The 21,786-nt window shown below is 42.5% G+C and overlaps 1 protein-coding gene across 5 annotated transcripts in view; it reads right to left on the bottom strand.

Annotated features, from left to right (window-relative positions):
• The window catches only part of Ankrd17 (ankyrin repeat domain 17), a 122,008-nt gene extending 101,821 nt beyond the window's left edge, over positions 1-20,187 (bottom strand). For all 5 annotated transcript variants that reach the window (XM_048364546.1, XM_048364549.1, XM_048364547.1 and 2 more), the window contains exon 1: positions 19,759-20,187. In XM_048364546.1, the coding sequence (XP_048220503.1) occupies positions 19,759-20,172 (414 nt within the window). In that variant the 5' untranslated portion in view covers positions 20,173-20,187. The remainder of the gene's footprint in view (positions 1-19,758) is intronic.
• Positions 20,188-21,786: the final 1,599 nt, after the last annotated feature.

Here is a 21,786-nt window from a genome sequence, read left to right as displayed (position 1 = left end):
CTACCGCTAGGCCATATTCCCAGTCCCCACTCTCACTAGTTTTGGGGGGGTTTTGTTTGTTTTTTTGCCAGTCCTGGGCCTTGGACTCAGGGCCTGAGCACTGTCCCTGGCTTCTTTTTGCTTAAGGCTAGCACTCTGCCACTTTAGCCACAGCTATATATGTGGTGCTGAGGAATCGAACCTAGGGTTTCATGTATAAGAAAGAGGCAAGCACTCTTGCCACTAGGCCATATTCCCAGTCCCTCTCAGTAGTTTTTGATGGTATGTGGACTAGCCCTAAGTCTTTAGTCCCCTGTCCTTTCTCTACTGGTGGAAATGGCTGGTAACTCCCCTCCAGTCCTGAATAATCCATGGGGCTTGTATATTAAGAGTAGATACCTTGGAGATTGTAATCAGAAGTAGTTATGTTTAATTAAGAAGGAGCCATGCTGCCTGTCCTAACACCATAATAGTGGAAATAATTGCTGATGGAGGTTTGGTGGTGCCATTACAGTGGCAGTAGTCCACAACCACAAGGTTTTCCCAAAGGGCTTGTACAGAAACACATGAGATTCAAGTCATCTAGAAACTATTTTTCCTAAGCACAAACTTAACTGAGAAGAAAACATATCAAAATTGCTGAGAAACAATACTGCTGACATTTTTCAAGTCAGGATCTAACCTAAGTTAGATACTTATTTCCCTCCCTACACACATGGAAACACACACTAAAATTAAGAATTAAGGAGGACCTTTTGCTCTTTAGTAGGGTAGTGATTAATATAACATCTGTTCCTGCCCTTTACAATTTAATCTGTACATTTAATTAACAGAACACCATGAGGGAGGAAGTAAAAGGAATATGCTGAACTTAGCTATAAGTTAGAAACATGAAAAATTTTGATCACTATCTACAACCCCCCAAAAGAACAGAAGTTAGTAGCCTTATAACTTGTTAAATATGTAATGAGGAAATATACATTTTATTATGTAGATTTTATCTCCCTCATCTGCGGTATAAAAATACATACAAAAAATAATAATCTAGTTTGGGCACTGGTGGCTCATACCTGCAATCCTAGCTATTCAAGAGGCTGAGATCTCAGAACTGCAGTTCACAGCCAGCCCACACAAATTGGTGGCTTTATTAGATACTCAGTCTGGTGTGAATTTTTTTTTTTTTTTTTTTTTTTTTGGCCAGTCCTGGGGCTTGGCAGGGCCTGAGCACTGTCCCTGGCTTCTTTTTGCTCAAGGTTGACACTCTACCACTTGAGCCACAGCGCCACTTCCAGCCTTTTCTGTTTATGTGATACTGAGGAACTGAACCCAGGGCGATTCATGCATGCAAGGCAAGCATTCTACCTCTTAAGCCATATTCGCAGCACCTGATGTGAATTTTAGCTCATCTCCAATTAATCATCAAAAAGCCGATGTGGGGATGTGGTTCAAATGGTAGAGGACCAGCCATGAATGAAAAAGCTAAGCCAGAGAGCAAAGCCCTGAGTTTAAGCCCCAACAAGGGCACCAAAACAAAACATACAAAAAAAGCCCAAAAGACAAAACAAAACAACAAAAACCCACCTTACTGGGCACTGGTGGCTGGAACCTATAATCCTAACTACTAGGAAGGCTGAGATCTGAGGATAATAGCTCAAAATCACCCTAGGCAGACAAAGCCATAAGACTCTTATCCCCCATTATCCAGCAAAAATCTGGAAACGGAGCTGTGGCTCAAGTGGTAGAGCACTAGCCTGTGCACAAAGCTACATGAGAGCATGAAGCCCAGATTTCAAGCCCCAGTACCAGCACAAAGAAAAAAAAAGTAACAAACACACACACATATATATACATATACAACATATATGTATATTAATAAGTAACAAGTCGAACTGTTCCTGGTACATAATATGTACTTATTAAAATAGTACAATTATTTATAATTATTCAATGTGCTAAATGTTATAAACATCTGTAGAAGATATATAATCTGTTCCATTATAAAAATGTAATCATAGTCAATAGGAATCCAGAAAGACTACCTATCAATAAGAGCTCGATGGCTGGCATTTAATCTAGTAAATCTAATACCACTACAAAACTAGTGTAGTTTCAAAAGTAGGGTATTAACACATATAAAGTGGAAGGTATAAAAACATACCCATACACCTACAGTCTAACACTTTTATCATTAGGAATGTATCTTACAATAATACAGAAATATATGTTCATGTAGTATATACGAGTGTGCAGACACATCTCAAAATGTAGCAACTGAAGCTTTGTAATGGCAAAACATCAAGTACAATTAAAATTATCCAAGTTGGGAAACAAATCATGACTCCTAATAAAGGAATACTCCATAGCTATTTAAAGAAACAAGTATACATATAAATAAGTATATGTACATACACAAAGACTGTATGACAGATTAATTTAAAACTCATATTTTTACAACATTCTCATTTATGCAAAAAAGTTGGCCACATAAGTATGTCTGAGTATTCACAAAAAGAAGCATAGAAGTACTTACATTTAAAACTTTCTACTTCAGATATACAAAGAGAAATTCTTCATCTATATATGCTCTAATATTTAAACTTTAATAAGCAATCTTTAAGAGTCAGTCTAATGCTGCTGACTCATGTCTGTCACCTAGATACTCAGGAGGCAGAGATCTGAAGGAGCACAGCAGAAACATTTGCTAGACACCTTGGCTAAAAAAGAAAAAGAGCACAAAACAGCTGGGGTCAAAGCATATGGACCTGTTCAGATTCATTACAGTCAAGACTGTGGAAAATTCCGTAATAAACTCTACAATGTATGTATAAGAGCTATATGAAAACTACAGAGTTTTATGCAAGACAGATTAAGGGCCTGAAAAAACAGAGGCATGATTAGAATATCCAGCAATATAGATCTACTCCAAATTGTTCCAAATTTCAATACATAACCTGTCAAAATACACACGAGCTGGGTGCAAGAGGATTACATCTGTAATCTCAGCTACTCAGGAGGCTGAGACTTGGACAACAGAAGGTAAAGGTCAGATTCATCAAAAGTCTGTAAATTTCCATCTCCAATTAGCCAGCAAAGCCAGACTGGAAGCATAGCTGAAGCAATCAGTAGAGTGCCAGCAGTGCGCACCAAGGCCCGACAAACAGGATCAATGAAGAAGGAATGCTAACATGCATGCTGAACCATATGAAATTAGATATCTGCCAATTTCTGACTTACATATAAACAGCAATGCCACAAAGTTCAATTAAGAATGATATCCTATCTCCCTACATAAAGCCCTTTCTAAGTAATTAGAGAACTGCAGAAGAGTCTACGGAATTAGTACTAATAAAGCTTTCTAAAAAATCAGCAGAGGGCTGGGAATGTGGATCAATGGTAGAGTGCTTGCCTAGCATGCATGAAGCTCTGGGTGCGATTCCTCAGCACCACATAAACAGAAAAGGACAGAAGTGGTACTGTGGCTCAACAGGTAGAGTGCTAGCCTTGAGTAAAAAGAAGCCAGGGACAGTGCTCAGGCCCTGAGTCAAAAAAAAAAAAACAAAACACCTCACAGGAGCTTCTATTTCTCAGCCCAGTTCAACTTACAGGCAGAAACAAAAAGAACAGTATAGAGAAGCAAGTTTCTCCCAACAATCCTGAAGAAGGAAGGGTATCTACTCTGAAACCTAAAGGTTAAAAGAATAAAGAATATCCTAAAGACCCCATGCCAGAAAATTGCACATATTCTAAAAATCTTTTGTTTCACTATGACAAGATGATAATGAAAGGAATACAAATGAGGCTGAAACAAACAAGAGAAGTCACCATAGAAATTCTTGTAGGCTAAGTTGGGAGCTTGGACATTACTCTAAAGTCAGTTAGAAGTTAAATAATGTTTTGTATCTTAGAAAGACTTTCAGTCTAGCTGTTGCATGGAGAATGATGTGAAGAACAGAAAGAAAAATAGAAAGCCAGGAGACCAAAGAGGAGGCTACTATGAAATGCTTGTAAGACAGCAGTTGATGTTAATATTGAAGTGGAAGAAAGCCTCAAAAAGTACACTTTGGAAGTCTTATCCCTTCCCACTCTTCCACCATAGTTTGAGCAACAAAAATCCTTTTATACTAGGAAATCATCCCATGAGGTTCAGTAGAAATGCTCTCTTAGTTCACGTACTACATGAGGTAAAAAGTGTTTTCCCATAGTGACAGCAACTGGTTTCAAAAATGAATACAGGACAAGATCTCAGGAACCAGGAGTGACATTTTCTCTTGTACAGTAAGTTTGCCTTGTTCCTGAATATATTCCACTGTTTTGACTAAGTGCAGTCAAAAAGCAAATTTAAAAAAAATCAAAATTTAAAAAAAAATTCACACAATATACATTTTACAGTGCAGTTAATAAGAAGCCCTATTTGTCCTGAGTTACCATCAGTTCTGATTAAATCATTATGTGATGGCTGAGTGCTTCACTGCTACCCTTAATTTTGTGAAGAAAATTCATTTCCCAAAAAATGGTGCCAGAAAAGCAAGGTAAAAACTATGTTAATCCCCTGTAATGTGATATTCAATGACAACTTGAGTGATAAAAATGAAAAGGTAAGTTTATTGAAAGGCAGTCTGTCTTTAGCTGTAATTTGGTGGCATTATGGAGAAAATGATTAAGCATTCACAGTGTCATATAAAGATCATGAACTCAAGAGTTTTTGGTGAATAGTATGAGTATGTACAGAAGTGTTTTTTGTGACACTAAGATGGCCTATCCCATGTAGTTTCAATGCACATTATGGATGCTCAGGCCTACTGTATAAATAGTATAGGTAAATTCGAGTAGTTTCAGAGCCCTGATCTCTATGCATACTGAGCATTTGAGGGTTTTCCTCAGTGGTGGTCTCCTTGAAACCATGTATCTGTGGTTGTATTGCCAGCCTTAAGAATTGCATAATGCTAGAATTTTATCCTTGATTTCCAGGTCCAAATTTCGTCTGACAAGTCAGATTAAAACTTACTTATAGGACCTAACTCAACTTTCATTGTCTTTTTAAAGGCCTCATCTCCAGTCTGTGAAACACAACTCAGTACATAGAACATGGACATGAGCCAGATCATACCTTGTAGACAAAGTCAACACCTAAGAAGAACTGTCCAATAAAATTTTCTGTGATGATAACTACTTGTACTCTCTAATATGGTAGCCAATAGCCATAAATGAGTATTCCAAGTCATTAAAATTAAATCCGTAGAAAGAAAGGAGCAATGGGAAGAAGGAAAAAATTAAAAACTTACTTCTTGAGATGACTCTAGCTACACTGTAAGAGCTAGCTCAGTAGCCACAGTGGCTAGTGCCTCCAGTACCAGACACCATAACTTAAAGAACGGTATAGTAATAAGACAACAAAGGCACAGATCTGTGAATGACACAAAAGACTATATGTGGAGTATAACAGAAAAAATTCTATCCTGTCTGTACCACAAGCCTGCTCATGTAACTCATCTCAAATCCATTTAAACAAGTATAATCAATCACCCTAATTTAGAAATAAAGGATATAACAAATCCCCAAAACTCTTGATGAGATGTAGATAATGGGCAACAAGAAAACACACCTCAGTATTGAGAGCTAATGACTATGTACTTGCAGAGCATTTAGTTAGGGAAGTATAATTTGTTAGGACCCTCTATGTGATTACAACATCAGAGAGGGAACATCACATTATCTACAGCTTTGAGAAAAGCAGTTAGAAAAACTCAAATAGTAGTGTATGCTGGCTAAAAGCAATCCGAAAGATCAATTTAACTATAAACAAGGTGGTGGACAAGCAGAAACAGACATGAATGTAGTGCTGGGACCATTTTCTCAGCAGCAAACTCTAACCTACAAAAGCCCAATAATTTGTAGCTTCTCTGACTAGAAAAAGCTGCTTTTGTGTTTTAAATATCAGAAGATAACTTTGTGACCTCACTCTCCCCCAACCCCCCAAATAGTAGCAAATCCCAGGTATTTATTTTCTACCTATGACAGTTTCTAATGTGTCAACTTGGTTTGGCTAAACTAAAAATAGAAGGGAGGGTATACAAATACTGTCCTCAGTTATTCAATCAACTACTAACCTAAGTTCAAATGTGAGATTTTGCAGGTAAATCCCTCATCAGTTAAAGGTAATCATCCCCACTTGTGAACTAGTCAAGTGAACTCTTCTTCTCAAAGCATGGCTTGAAATAACATCTGAATCCACAATCCTTTCCTCCTCACTAGATCTTCCCCCCCTTGATGGCCTGTGGAAAGCAGCTTCAGCCTATGTCTAAGCATGGTAGCTTGTTCACAAGTTTCTCTCCCTAATCACTTGCCTTACAGAGTTCAGGCTGGCTTAGTTAGCCCTCACAATAATATAAGGCAATTCTTTGCACTACCATCTCTGAATGCTATCTTCTATGCATCACATACTAATATCCTACTTGCTCTTCTTAACTGATATCACCCCAAATTATTTTAGATGTCCTCAGGTAGGTAGGAAACATAAGGGATAGAGGAACAGATCTAGTATAGATAAAAAGTAAAAACAAGACCAGCAGGTTCCAAAACTTAGGACAGAATGGGATTTTTGCTCCACAGCTATGTCCTATTGTCCTGATGAGAACAGAAACCTCAACAACTCCCTTTCCCACTTTTTCTTTGTTTTAAAGTCTCACTGTGGAGATCAGGCTGACCTCTACCTACAGATCCTCCTGCATCTGCCTTCTCAAGGCTAGGATGTAAGAGGCATGTACCACCATAACCATCTAGAATCTATTTGTTTTTGTTTGTGTTTTTTTTCAGTGCTACGAATAAAACTTAGGCCTTGTACATACTAGGCAAGAATTTTACTACTAAATTATATCCCCAACCCTCTTTTGAGAAGAGTTTAATCACCAAGTTACATTGATGACTTATTAAAAACCAACTTATGACTAATCTTAAAAGAAACCCAAAAGTTCTAAATCTATACCAAATGGTCAGGAGCTATGACCACCCTAAGTGCAGTTCCAAGGCTTCTCCTATTTCCCAATGTCTACTATACTTTCAGATGTGGCCAATGAGGTCACAAGTACAAATCATCCAAAAAACAAAGTAATGGGGGCTGGGGATATGGCCTAGTGGCAAGAGTGCTTGCCTCCTATACATGAGGCCCTGGGTTCAATTCCCCAGCACCACATAGACAGAAAACGGCCAGAAGTGGCGCTGTGGCTCAAGTGGCAGAGTACTAGCCTTGAGCAAAAAGAAGCCAGGGACAGTGCTCAGGCCCTGAGTCCAAGGACCAGGACTGGCAAAAAAAAAAAAAAAAAGTAATGGACACAGAAAAAAGAATATTCCTCCAATAGAGTTAAAAAAAAAATCAAGGACCTTAAACACAGTAGGTAGGACATAATTATCCCAATTCCCACCCCAAATGGACTTCATTATTAATATAGACCAAAAATTAGTATATACTTCCTATTCTCTTCTCCAAAGAAGCTTTTGTAATCATTATCTTTTTTTCTTTTCACCATTTGATGAGGTGGGTAAAAAGAAAAGAAGATATTATTTCAGATATTACTGAACTAAATTAAAAGAAAGGCTTAACAACTTATAAAGGAATATATATATATGTACTAACTGGATAAGATCTTAAATTGACTCTTGAGAAAGGATTATATGAAGGTCTACATAAAGTTTGAATTAATTTTAACTGGAAATGCAAACTTAGGAATAATTAGCATAAGGGTAATATGAAAACAGAAGACTAGATGGAAAACAGGAAGAAAATAAAAAGCAATGAATTAGAAGTATACCTCATAGCAAGCACCTAAGGCCCAGTTCAAACCACCTAAGGCCCAGTTCAAACCCTCATTAACAGAGGCTCATCCCCTCTGAAGGACAATAAAGTAGTAAATGATTGAAATATGTGTTCTGAGCTGGGTGAGAGGAAGCCAATTCAGCAAAAGACTAGTAAGGCAGAAACAAACGAGTATTTTTTTTTTAAAGCATGGATTGGCCAACTGTTACTGAATAGACATGAAATGGACACCATAACTAAAATAGTATATTCAAAAAGACTTACATATCTTGAGGAAACAAAGTAGAGGTATAAAAAGAAAAGTTCTAAGAATTTTAAAATAAATACTTGCGGATGGCCTCGACAAGTCATAAAAAAATACAATTTGCTAGGCAAATAACAATCTTTCACATTGTAAAAACAACATAAAACATATGCAACAAATACTATCATAAAGAACGAAGATCAACAAATATAAATAGCACCAATGCCGGACACTGGTGGCTCTTGCCTATAATCTAGCTACTAAGAAAGCTGAAATCTGAGGATTGAGGTTTGAAGCCAGCCAGGACTGATTAAGAATCTCATCTCCAATAAACTATTCAAACAAAGTTAAATGGGAAACTGTGGTTCAAAAGCCCTGACCAAAAGCAGCTCAGAGATAGCACCCAGGTCCCAAGTTCAAGTTCCAGGACCAGTGCACTAACTAACAAACTAAAATCAACAAAGTTCCAAGGAAAAAAAAAAAGAAAACTCTAATAAAATATAAGGTATAAAAAGGAAATTCACAAATCCAAACTAAAACACAAAAACCTATTCAATGTTAATAGTAATTAGAAAAATAAAAATGAAAAACACAACAGCTACCTGGGACTTAACTTTTTTTAAAAAAAAAATCAATAAAATTAATAAGTAGGAGCATTCTCACAGTTTTTTCCTTAGGTAGTACTAGGTTTGCGTTCAGGATGTTGCAGTTCACTGGCTTGCTTGCTCAGCTACTGCTACTGTACCACTTGAATTACACTTCTAAACCTTTTTTCTGGAAATAGAATCTCATAGACTTTTCTGTCATGGCAGGCTTTGAACATGATCTTCCAGATCTCAGCCTCCTGAGTAGTTAGGATTACAATATCAGGGCTCAACTACTCTCACACTTTTGCAGTCAGTAAATGTGAAAGTACTAATCAAGTCTAATATGTATGTTCTCTCTGGCTTACTCTACTTATTCAATTTCCAGCCAGCCATCCCAAAGAAATAAGTTTAAAAAAAAACCACAAAAAACTTCAGCCAGAATGTGGCTTAGTGGTAGAGTGCTTGCCTGGCGTGCATGCAGCCCTGGGTTCGATTCCTCACCACCACATAAACAGAAAAAGCCAGAAGTGGGGCTGTGGCTCAAGTGGTAGAGTGCTAGCCTTGAGCAAAAAAGGAAGCCAGACACAGTGCTCAAGGGCCCTGAGTTCAAGGCCCAGGACTGGCCAAAAAAACAAAAAAAACTGCAAATGAAGTTTATTTCAGCATATTTGTAATACCAAATATAATGAAATACCAAAATGTTCATCAATATAAATTATGAATACATGTTCTGCATATGTAATATTCCAGACTATGAAACTAATCAAGTAATTAAAAACAAATGAGGCAAATCCTAATGTTCTCTCTTCCTCCCACCACTATCACACACACACACACACACACACACACACACACACACACACACACAAACCCACATTCCCACTCCAAGAAATGAAACTGAGTATTTGATACACATCAAGTTATTGGCAGAACTGGTGAAAATGTGAGATACAAACCACTACATATTACAAGACCTTTTTTACTTTTTAGTACAGTCAATAAACATTCTTCAAAGCTCAACTTTTCAAATGGTATATCTCAGAAGAATCTCAATGAACCTTATTAGCAGGTACATTTCAAAGTGACAGCGCTGGTCTTTATGATAATCTCTGATTGATACACACCAAGAGCAAAGAATGAAGGAAAAAGTAATGAAAAAACAAAGACTGGTTATATTCTTCTTTGGATCGTTTTGATTTTGCCAAGTTTTCTGCAAATATGGATGCATCTACTTAATGATTCATTAATTTACAATCTGAAACTATTTAAAAATATGATTTTTCTACTTCATACTGTCATCTAAGCTCACTTTCTCCTACTTTAACAGATCTCTACCTGCAATAATCTCCAAGTACAGTAATATAGACCCATTTCTTACTATCAAACTTCCAGGGTAAAATTAGAGTAGAAAACTACTAAATTTGGTTGTCAAGGATACCAGAGAAAATGTTACAAACAAATCTCAGAGTAAATAATAAAATTACCAAGACAACAAAAACTAAACAGACTTCCAAATAAACTTACAATAAAAGTTATCTTCATGGTTTTATTATTAACAAGACACAGTTTCATATTAACAAGACTCAGATTTTATGAATTCTTTAAGAAAAGTATCTTTTCTTCATATTCCTAATAATCCCTAAGTGATCTGATTAGCTCTGAATACTTGATATAGTTAGAAAAGTATACTAAGTTATGATTACTGATAAAATTTTGATAGATAACAAAATTAATCACTATGAGAAGATCCTATGGAAGCTTCACTGACAATATGTGTACATTTATTTAACTTGTATTTAATAGGTACAATGACTTTCAATATATTGTATCCTATTCACTGGAAGAAATAGTTGTGATTACTAGATATTGAAAACAGCCACACAAAGATACTCAATAAATGTCAAGCTGAAGAATTAATCAGCCCCATACTTGTCTCACACTAGTAAAAGCTACAAAGACTCTACACCAGGACTCTTTTCATTATTAATTTCATAAAGATGGAAACAGCACAGAGAAGAGACAGTCATAAATAAGGCCCAAGGCTGAACTGGCAATTGACCTAGTAGAACATACAGGAATACTTCCTTCCCTAGCCCCAAGTTTTGTATTTAGTATGACAGAAAATTGAAGAATAAATAGATCAAGTTAGTGTGTACTTTTTTTTTTTAACAAAAACTTACGAAACCAATCTTTCTAAAGATCCACCTGAAGTTAGTAAATAATTAAATCTTATTTTTTAAAATAAGAGATGATCCCTGTGGGAAAAGCCCAGGTCAAACTTACTTTAGTTAGACCAGGCGCTAGTGGCTCATGCCTATAATCCTGGTTACTCTGAGGATCACAGTTCAAAGCTAAGTCTGGCAGGAAAAGTCTGAGATTCTTACCTTCAAGTAACCACAAGTGGAGCTGTGGCTCAAGTGGGAGAGCTCTAGTCTTGAGCAAAAAAGTTTAGGTCCTGAGTTCAAGCCCCAGGACCATCTGTACCATGCATATACTGTATGTTCAAATCTCAATAAATAAAAAATAAACTGGTTTTCAAATTGAAATAAAATAATCTATCCCTCATGATTTTCTCCATTTTAATTTATTTGGAGGAATGAGCAGTAACAATATAAGGAAGTAAAATTCACAATCCTCCTTAATAACAGATTCTATCCCAAACTTCCAATTACCTTTAAACTATCCATCTCTAGACTATCTCTTGTTTCAGTCATCTTTTTCGCAATATAGCAACCAGAAACACGAATAATAATTTTGCATAGATTCTAACGGAAATTTTACTAAGTATAATAATTGTTTACAGATACTAAATAATATTAGCTCCGGTACTTTAGTCTTGACATTTTTCTTCCCAGCCTTCATTTTTACCGTTAGTCTTACTAAAGGAAACATAAGAAGTCAACCCTTTTAAAAGAGCATGTAATGTTTATAAGTTTCATTTATGGTAGAAAGTAACAAGTTATGCTTCCAACAGCTAGGTCTGTCTGTTGCTCCCTCCCTTCTAGCCAGCCAGCCAGTCAGCAGTCTGAAGTCAAGGCCTGCAGGTGCTCTAGAACTTAGGTCACAGGAACCACACCTCCAACACAATTAAGTCTATTAAAACTGGTGTTTTACAGTCTTGTTGGGAAAAAAATTTTCAACATTTCCCTTTTTACTAATTTAAATCTCAAATTATAAATCATAGGGCTGGGATGTAGCTCAGTGGCAAAGCGCTTGCCTAGCAAGCGCAACATCCTGGGTTCAATCCCCAGTACCAAAAGAGAAAAGACAAAAAAATACAGTTAAGAAATTATAGGGCTGGGAATATGGCCTAGTGGCAAGAGTGCTTGACTCATATACATGAAGCCCTGGGTTCGATTCCCCAGCACCACATATAGAGGAAACGGCCAGAGGTGGCGCTGTGGCTCAAGTGGCAGAGTGCTAGCCTTGAGCAAAAAGAAGCCAGGGACAGTGCTCAGGCCCTGAGTCCAGGGCCCAGGACTGGGGAAAAAAAAAAAAAGAAATTATAAATCATAATAAAATGAAACATATATTGCTACAGAATTCTATTTTCCCCTCATGAATAAGAATTAACTTCCAAAGAAGAAAAATATTAAGCACCATAAAGTCAGGAAGGGTACTTGCACTCCTATCTGAATACTAAATGGATGGACTACATTAGACAGGTAATATTATAGAACTAAAAGGACATTCATAATTATACAACACCCACCTTCAACTCCCTAAGAACTGTTAGTTTTTTTCCAAAAGATTATAACCTAAAAGAAGCTAGTCGTTGGTATAAGTTACCATGGATGCTGGAACCTTCCTAAAACAGAGTCCTATCAACAGGTATCACTTCACATGCAACTGTGAAGTTAAAATTCCTTTTCACATGTGGCCAAATATGGAAAAATTTAAAGATCCTCTAACCTGTGCTAAGAACTGGTGGCTCAAACTGTAATCTCAACCACTCAGGAGCCTGAGACCAGAGGATCAAGGTTCAATGTCATTGAGCCAGATATGTTCACAAGACTCCATTTTCCAAATGCCAGCAAAAAGACAGGCTCAAGTAGTATAATAACCTGAGCCGCAAGCTGACCAAACTATAAAGCCCTGAGTTCAAACCCTAGTTCTAGCAAACAAGAAAATAAAAAAAGACCTGAGAATCAGGTCCAATTAAAACATCTTCCAGGAATCTACTGTAAATAACTTCAACCAATTTGTGTTATCTCAATATTTAAGGGTTCCAATCATTTCCTTCAGTAAGCAGCAAAGAAAAGAATATGTAATATTCAGTTATCTTGCTTCATAAAAACCTACCACAGAGCTGGCTGCTGGTGGCTCACACTAGTAATCCTAGCTACTGAAAAGGCTGAGATCTTAGAATCATAGTACAAAGCCAGCACAGGCAGACAAATCTGTAAGATTCTTATCTCCAATTAACCAGCCAAAAGCCAGTAGTGGAGGTGTGGCTCAGCCTTGAGCTCAAGCATATTGGCAGGCATGCGTGCGCGCACATGCGTACACATGCACACGTGTATGTATACACACACCACACACACACACACACACGCATACACAAAGATCTAGCACAAAGTACTATTCCAGGGAAGATAAAGATGTATGAGACAAGTCTTTTCTCCTCTTAGACCCTACAGTTCATAATATGTAAAATGCTAAAGATTTAAGAAAAAAGTAAGTAGCAGGAATAAGGCTGTGTTCTACTAAACAGAACAGATAAATCTTGAACCTCCTACTTCACAAAGAGACCTCTGTTACCAAATTACTTTTGAAAGCAACTTCCAAATTTTAAAGCTAAATAAGAGCTCAGTGTGGTTTGTGTATGTCCCTAATGCCAGCTAATCAGGATTGAGTTCAAGGCCAGACTGAGCAAAGGTAGAAAGGCCCTATATAAAAAACAAAATACAAGTCTAAGAGCTGTGGAGTGCAGAGAACAGGTGGTAGAACAGGACCCCCTAGGCAAGCATGAGGTCCTCTTGATGTCATTTTCAGTATCACTGCTCCAACTGAAATAAATGGCTGCCATCTCCCAGTATCTTTCAGCGAAAATGTTGCAAAATAAGGTAGTAGGGACAAGTTCAGTCTTTCCTAGGTATCTAATAAAAATTCTACACATATACTATGGAGCTGGGGGAAAAAAAACCTTTAACAAAATCATGTTTTATTTCAGATTCATTCTATCAAGTCAACAATCCCTATTTTAAAGGAAAATAAAGGTTTTAGTTTAATAAGGAGAAATTCGTTTTTAAAAGTGAAAACTGTACAAGACAGAAAAGCAATGAGATGTTTATAAAGATTCATTTTCATTTTAACTGGGTGCCAGTGGCTCATGCCTGTAATCGTAACTACTCAGGAGGCTGAGATCTGAGGACTGCGGTTTGAAGCCAGACCAGGCAAGAAAATCTATGAGGCTCTTCTCCAATTAACCACTAGAAAACTGGAAGTGGAGGTGTAGCTCAAAGTGGTACAGTGCTAGTCTTGAACAAAACAGCTCAGGACAGCAGCACCCAGACCCTGAGTTTAAGCTCTAGGACCAAAACAAAAACCTAGTCATTTTATTAATAATTGCTGCCAGGTGCCAGTTGCTCGCACCTATAATCCTTGCTACTCAGGAGGCTGAAGTCTGATGATCACAGTCCCAAGCTGGCATTGGCAGGAAAGTTTGTGAGATATTTATCTTGAACAAATCACCAAAAACCCAAAAGCAGAGCTGTGGTACAAGTGGTACGAAGAGTATAAGCCTTCAACAAAAAAGCCAAGGGACCAGTGCCCGGGCTCTGAGCCCCAGGACCAACATACAAAATTAATTAATGAAATAATTAAACTGTTAACTATAAATGGAAATATGGGTATTTATTTGTACTTCTCTTATTTCTCTTCTTCTTTAAAAAATGAGTTTTTCTGAACAAGGAAAACTTGTGGTCAACTACCCTACTGCCAAGTTAGTACCTTCCTCTACCATCTGAAACTGCAGTATTGACATTATCTAAAATGCCAACATTACAAACATTATTTTCAGTATCATACAGCACAAACTGCAAATGAAATAATGTTCATGTTTTGACTCAAACAGATCCAGGTTAAGTCCTGCTGCGATACTTACTAGTTATATGACACTCATGAAGTTGCTTAAAACCCTTCTAAACTAGTATCTCAGCCTATAAAACATCTCTATACTTCTGAAACAGGCTGATTTTTCAAACATTTAACTTCACTTGTACATTTATCCAACTTATTTACCCACTGGCCCAGTCCTAATTTCTTCCACGTTTTATTAAAATGTACTAGTTATACACTGAGGGGGATTCATTGTGTTATTTCCACACATACCTACGTATTTAAAAAGTACTGTTCAATATAGTACTACAGTGGGCAAGCAACTGGAACTTCAAACACTTCTTGAACAATATAAAATAGGAAGGTACCTATTTCATAGACAGGGCTATAGTGAAAACAAAATGAGAATACCTAAAAACCCTGTTAACTCATCTAACTCTTATAACAATGTTATAAAGTAGGATCTATTATAATTACTACTTACATATAAGGAAACAGAGGTAGCAAGAGGTAACTTGCCTATGGTCAGCTATTATTAATTGATGGAACCAGGATTTGAATAGGAGCTCCACAATTCAGGCTCCTAATCATTACCATTACTTTATACACGATAGGCACTAGACTAATTATTAGTTCTTCCTATAAAATATAAATATATCTAGGAGGCTTAAGGCACTTATCAGGCACTCAACAACCAAACCTTCTGACTTAGCTGGCTTTCCCACTAATACCTAGGGAAGAACACTATACCTAAGTGAAAGACATTGAAACTCAAATATCAGCTATTTATAGACTCTGGATCCAAGAAAGGAAAAAGAAACAATTTCTTCCTTAACTTTCCTTCATGAATTCTGAATATTTTCTAGGTACTAATTATTCAATTGATTCTTTAAAATCAAGTCTTGCACTTAAATCAGAATAGGATACAAAGAACAAAACATTTACTTTACAGATAATGCAATATCAATTAAAGAAAAAATGGGGAACAGAAAAAGCAAGCTTCTCTGGAATAATCTGAAATTATATCCCTTCGCAACATAGGGTTTAGCATTTTTTGCATTTTAAAAAACAAACAGTATTTTGAAATTAACCTGAAGAAACCACAGCCTAATTTTTGAAATCCATTTTTCTTTCTCACTTATTCTCAGTCTTTCCTTTTATATCTGTAAATCTCCCTAGCTCTGCAAATACTTCCAATACTAAGTACTTATCTTACTCATCTTTAACAAAAATTACTTTGGAACATAAAAGTCCCAAGTGTAGTAATATTGCTTCCTCCTCTTCCTTGAATTCTGCTTTAGAAAATACTATCATTTTATGTTTAAAAACGCACTCAATCAAGTACAATGTGATTTCTAAAATAAAATGTAAAACTTGCAATTACAAGTTCTTGTAATATTTGAGTAAAAATTTAAACTAGCACATTAATTTCAAGACATGTATAAATTTTTTTTATATTTTCTTATTGGCCAGTCACTCACCACACAAAAAAAAAATTCATTTTAACTTTAGATCTTAGGTTTGGGGTCAAATATAAGGAGCTAAGAAAATGGAAAGCTCTTGATCTGATACTTTTGCTTCCTCATACATCTGAAACTATGCATATTATCTAAAGTTTTCTATTCTTTAACATTTGGGGGTAAAATCCAATTCTCAGTACTTTTTTTTTTTTTTTTTTGCCAGTCCTGGGGCTTGAACTCAGGGCCTGAGCATTGTCCCTGGCTTCGTTTTGCTCCAGGATAGCACTCTTCCACTTGAGCCAGAGCGCCACTTCAGGCTTTTTTGGTAGGAAATAAGAGTCTCCTAACTTTCCTGCCTTGCCTGGCTTGGAACCCTGGAATCGCAATCTTCAGATCTCAGCCTCCCAAAGAGCTAGGATTACAGGCACATTTCTTCTTCCAACAGAGAAAGAATATTCATCTCTTGTTAGTAAAACAACATTTTTATCATCCCTCAGTTTTTCAGGTTAAGCATAACCTTCCATATTCATTTTTAACCTTTTAATAATTTTTACTAGAAGTTTTGGCTCAAAGGGTAGGTCATCTTCATTTTTAAGTTGTGTAGGCTATCACAGTAAATTAGGAAATAAAAAAGAAAACCCTTACATATACCATGATTTTTAACCACAGACTTCCTAACTCCATAAAGCTAAACTTCTGCTGACATGTCAGGAAAATAGTAATTAAGAAAAACATTGCACAACTCCATTTAGCCTACGGGATACAGCAGTCAGGAGGCTTATTTCTTTACTTTCATCAAAGAATGAAGGCATGTGCAGAGACAAATTGTACTCCTGCCTGCTCAATCGTCATGTATACATATAGATTTTTTTTAAATGATTGCACTGTTGCATAGATTTCTCCTGACTCATCTTCATAACAAATGACGAATGCACTGTTTACTCCAAGGTGCAGAAGACTGTAGAAAGCACACTAAAAGGCAAACAGCACTCCCCTGGTTGGTAAAAGTCAACATGTACTACATTCCTACTACTTACTATGAAAAATGTGACCTATAAAACTAACATACCTGGGCTGGGAATGTGGCTTAGCGGTAGAGTGCTTGCTTAGCATGCATGAAGCCCTGGGTTCAATTCCTCAGTACCACATACACAGAAAAAGCTGGAAGGGGTGCTATGGGGCTCAAGTGGTAAAGTGCTAGCACTGAGCAAAAGCAGCTCAAGGACAGTGCCCAGGCCCTGAGTTTAAGCCCCAGGACTGGCAAAATAATAATAATAATATTAAGTTAGCAAACTTACAAGTTTGGAGCCATTCATGATTTAAGAAACTACTAAGGCCACATTCCAAGGCTGTGCTTGCTTCAGAATATTCCAGTAAATGCTGCACTCAATAGTACTACCTTATTCCAAACCAGAGCTTGATAATTGTGTTGGAAAATTCAGTCTTAATTTCTGGTATTTTCCCCATACCTCCATGATTGGGTTTAACACTGGAATTCAACTGAAGTGTACTAAATTGAGGAGCCTTTTAAAAACTTTGGTTTGAATTCTACTTTTTTAACTATTAGGCACAACCTATTTCCTGTAAGTCTTGTCTTTGTTTTAAAAATAGCCAAGGGCCAGTGGCTAAGCCTAATCAGGGGGCTGAGATCTGAGAATCCTGGTTCAAAGCCAACCCAGGAAGGAATATTGGAGAGGCAGTCCAAGAGACTCATCTCCAATTAACCACTGAAAAACAGCCTCAAGTTGAGCTGTGGCTCAAGTGGTAGAGCCCCTGTCTCGGGCAAAAAAGTTCAAAGACAACATACAGGCCTGAATTCAAGCCTCAGTGCTGGACAAAAAAATAAAATAAAATAAAATAAAGATGAGCCTAATTATTTCTAAAATATTTTTCTAAGCTTCTAAGAATTATAAAACGGAATGATTGTAAGTACCATAGACTACAGACAAAAATCTCACCCTATCTCTTGCTTCATTGTTTCAACATGTGTTTTTATTTTTAATGGTGCCAAGAACTGAACCCAGATCCACCGAGCCGGTTAAACTCTTTACCAGTAAGCCACATCCCTAGCCCTCCCTTTCCCATTTCAAATGCAACCTAAGCAATACACTACTTAAAACGCTCAAGCCAATACAAGGCCTATCAATACAAACCTATCCAGAGAATCCAGTAGCCCAGTGGAAATAACAGCAGGGAGTGTCTTTTTGGCACACACATTCCGTCCCCTATCTTCCCCTAGATAACTCCATTTAAACGAAGACTTAAAAAATAACTTTGTCATGTACTAATGATATACTAATAAAGCAGCTTTTTACCAAGCTCTGTTTATGGAAAAGGATACAGCCAGTGATACTACTAGATAACTCAGTTGTTTTTTTTCTCTTACAACTGTTATTCCATCTTTAAGGCTTTAAGTTACCACTGTTTTCTTCAGATTAAGAATGTTTTAACTTCCATTTCACAGAGGGCACCAGAAAGTTTTTGTAATAGAGTTTTAGTCAGCGAGGCTAACTGTAGGCGCTCGGTGCGGCGTGCTGCGCCGAGCTTTGGGGTGAAAGGGCCTTCTTTGAGGAATAAGGTCCTGCAACGCCGCCTGTCTGTGAGTCCGGGAAACATGGTAAACAGTTATGAAACCAGATCACTAGGACAAATCGAGAGGCCTTCCTCCTTACCCCCTCACCACGACCCAGCCTGGGCTCAAAGCGGACTCGGCTGCCCGCCCTGTATTTGGGAAAGGACGGGTCCTGGCTTAGGGGCTCCCGGGGACGCAGCCCCGGACGCGCGGGCGGGCACACCTGGGCATCGGAACGCACTTTCGCCCGCCCGCCCGGGCCGGCCGCGAGCTGCCCGCGTCCGGAGGGACCTGCCGTGGGTCCCGTCCCCGAATCCGAGAGCGCTGGAGGAAGCGGAGGTTCCTACCGCGGCCGCGGGGGTTACAAAGGGAGGGGGAGGGGGGAGAAGAAGAGAAGACCCCCGCCGAAGAAGGTGGAAAAGTACAGCCCGCTCCCTCCCTCACGTGCCGCCCGCACACGCGGGACGCCGGGGCCGGCGAGCGGGGCCGGGGCGGCGCTCCCCGCGCCCCCGGGAAACCCGGGCGCGGCCCCGTCCGCCCGCCCGTCCGTCCGTCCGTCCCCGGGGAGGCTCCTCCACCTAGGCCCCCCCACTCCTCCCCGGGGCAGCCCCGCCTCCGCCATCACCCCCCCCACGCGACGGGCCCCGGGGAGACACCCCCCCCCGTCCTCCCCCAGGTGTGCAGAAAAGAAAGCGGGGGGGGGTGGGCTCTCCCACCGACCCCCTCCACCCTCGGCCGTGGGAATCCCCCGGGTGGGGGGGGTGGGGGGGTGTGTGTGAGGCGGGCGGGTCCCCCAACTCCGAGGCCGGCCCTCCCACCCCCCACGTGTCAGCTACCCTCCCCCACCGCTCCACACCTCACCGCCGCCACTCGGGCCGAGGGGACCGGGAAAGGGGGGGAGGGAGGGAGGGAGGGAGGGAGGGCCTGACCTCCCCCCCCAGCCCGAGCCGTCGGTGCCCCCGTAACCCGCGCCCCCCCCCCACGGCGGGGCCTCCCCCCTTCCCTCCCTCCCCCCCCCCCGCCTCGGGAAGCCAGCAGGCCCTTGCCTCAGAAACCTCTTCTTCCTCGTCGTCGTCGTCCTCGTCCTCCTCGCTGTTGTTGCTGCTGGTGCCCCCGCCGCCGCCGCCGCCGCCGCCGCCCCCGCCGCCGCCGCCGCCGCTGTGGTCGCTGTCGCTGCTGCTCTCGCTGCTGCTCGGGGGCCGGCAGGCGCGGTGGCGCTTGGCCTTGTGCGGCGGCTGCGGCGGCGGCGGCGGCTGCTGCGGCGGCGGCGGCTTCTTCTTGAGGAGCAGGTCGCACACTCGCACCGGGATCCCGCCGCGCGGGGACGAGGCCGAGGGGGCCCCGCCGCCGGGGCCGCCGCCGCTCGCCGGGGCCGCCGCCGCCGCCGCCGCCGCCGCCGCCGGGGGGCTCCCTTCTCCCTCAGCCGCCGCCGCCGCCGCCGGAACCGTCGCCTTCTCCATGCCCGGGGGGATACGAGCGAGGGCGCGGAGCGGGCAGGGCCGTGGGGGGCTACGCTGGGGCCGCGCCTCGGGCCGCCCGGACGCCGACGCCGCGCTCGGGGTGCGGGGGGGGTGGGGGTGGGGGCCGCCTCCTCCGCCGCCGCCGCCGCCTCGGTCACCTCTACTGCCGCCGCCGCCGCCGCTGCCGCCGCCGCCGCCGCCGCCGCCGCCGCTCCGCCAGCTCTCACCTCCTCTCGCGATACTAAGGGCGGGGGAGCCCGGTGCTGGGAGGGAGGGGGGACGTCGAGAGCGAGCGAGGGCGAGAGGGAGGGGGGAGCGGTCGGAAACCCTCCCCGCACGCACGCACACACAGCCCGCACACACACACACGCCGGAGGGGCGACACTCGCAGTCCCGGCGCCCGGAAGCGCGCGTGCGCCCGGCGGCCTCCGGGGGAGGGGGTGGGGGGAGTGGCGGGCGCGGCGGGAGAGCCCGCGCCGCACGCCCCGCCGCGGTCTCGCTCCCCGCCCGCGGCCGCCTCGCCGCTTCCCACACGCGCGGCCTCGCCGGCCCTCCTGCCCGTCTTCCTTTTCCGGACTCGGGACTAGGACGCCGCCGCGGGCGGAAGCGCGCGTGACGCCATCACCCGGCGACCCGGGCGGCGGCGGCGGCGGCGGCGCGCGCGCGTGCGCGTGCGCGTGCGCGTGTGAGAGAGAGCGAGAGAGGCCGGAAAGTCGAGAGGGAGATTCCCTCCCCTCCTCCTCCCTCCCCCCCCCCCTCCCCGAGGGCCCCGGGGCCTGCAGTCCCCGAGGGCACGCGCACGCGCGGCGTCGCGGTGCGTGAGGCGCGGGGGGGGGAGGGGAGGGTGGCGGGGAGCCCGGGCGGAAGCGCAGCCTCCACACGGGCCCGGTGGCGGGAGCCCGGGAGGGGGAGCTCGGGCCCCCGGGCCGGGTTCCGGGTGGGCAGCGCCGGCCTCGCGTGCGGACCAGGTGGCGGGGGGGGGGGGGTGTCCCCCCTCCATCCACGCGTGGGAGGGGAAGCGGGGCCCCCGCCGGGCCTGGCCGACCTTTGACCTCCTCACACACACACCCCCCGAGGGCGGCCGGGGCGGCGGGCGCGTGCTAACCGGGGTCACCTCCTCCTCCTCCTTCTTGTTAGGACCAGGTGTCGAGAGAGCTCCGCGCGACGTGGGGAGGAAGGGGAAGCGCCGCCTCGGGAACTCACCGGCAGCCATTTCCGGGTCGCGTGTGCCTGCGTGGGTCAGCGGGCACGCGTGTGTGTGTAAGTGTACGGGGCGCGCGTGAGTGTGCCCACGCCCCAGGACGGCGAGGCCCGCCCCCCCCACACGCCCGGGCGACACCGTTGCCGTGTGAGGCCCCCCCAAGACATCCACGCCGCCTCCCGTGTGAGGCCCCCCAAAATCCAAGGCGCCTCCCGTGTGAGGCCCCCCAAAACATCCACGCCGCCTCCCGTGTGAGGCCCCCCAAGACATCCACGCGCCTCCCGTGAGGCCCCCCAAAATCCAAGGCGCCTCCCGTGTGAGGCCCCCCAAAACATCCACGCCGCCTCCCGTGTGAGGCCCCCCAAAACATCCACGTGCCTCCCGTGTGCGGCCCCCCCAAGACATCCACGTGC

The sequence above is a fragment of the Perognathus longimembris genome, chromosome 16, assembly GCF_023159225.1.
Source record: "Perognathus longimembris pacificus isolate PPM17 chromosome 16, ASM2315922v1, whole genome shotgun sequence".
Lineage (NCBI taxonomy): Eukaryota > Metazoa > Chordata > Mammalia > Rodentia > Heteromyidae > Perognathus > Perognathus longimembris.
The sequence above is the reverse complement of the archived record's forward strand: the minus strand, read 5'-3'. Positions and strand labels throughout refer to the sequence as shown.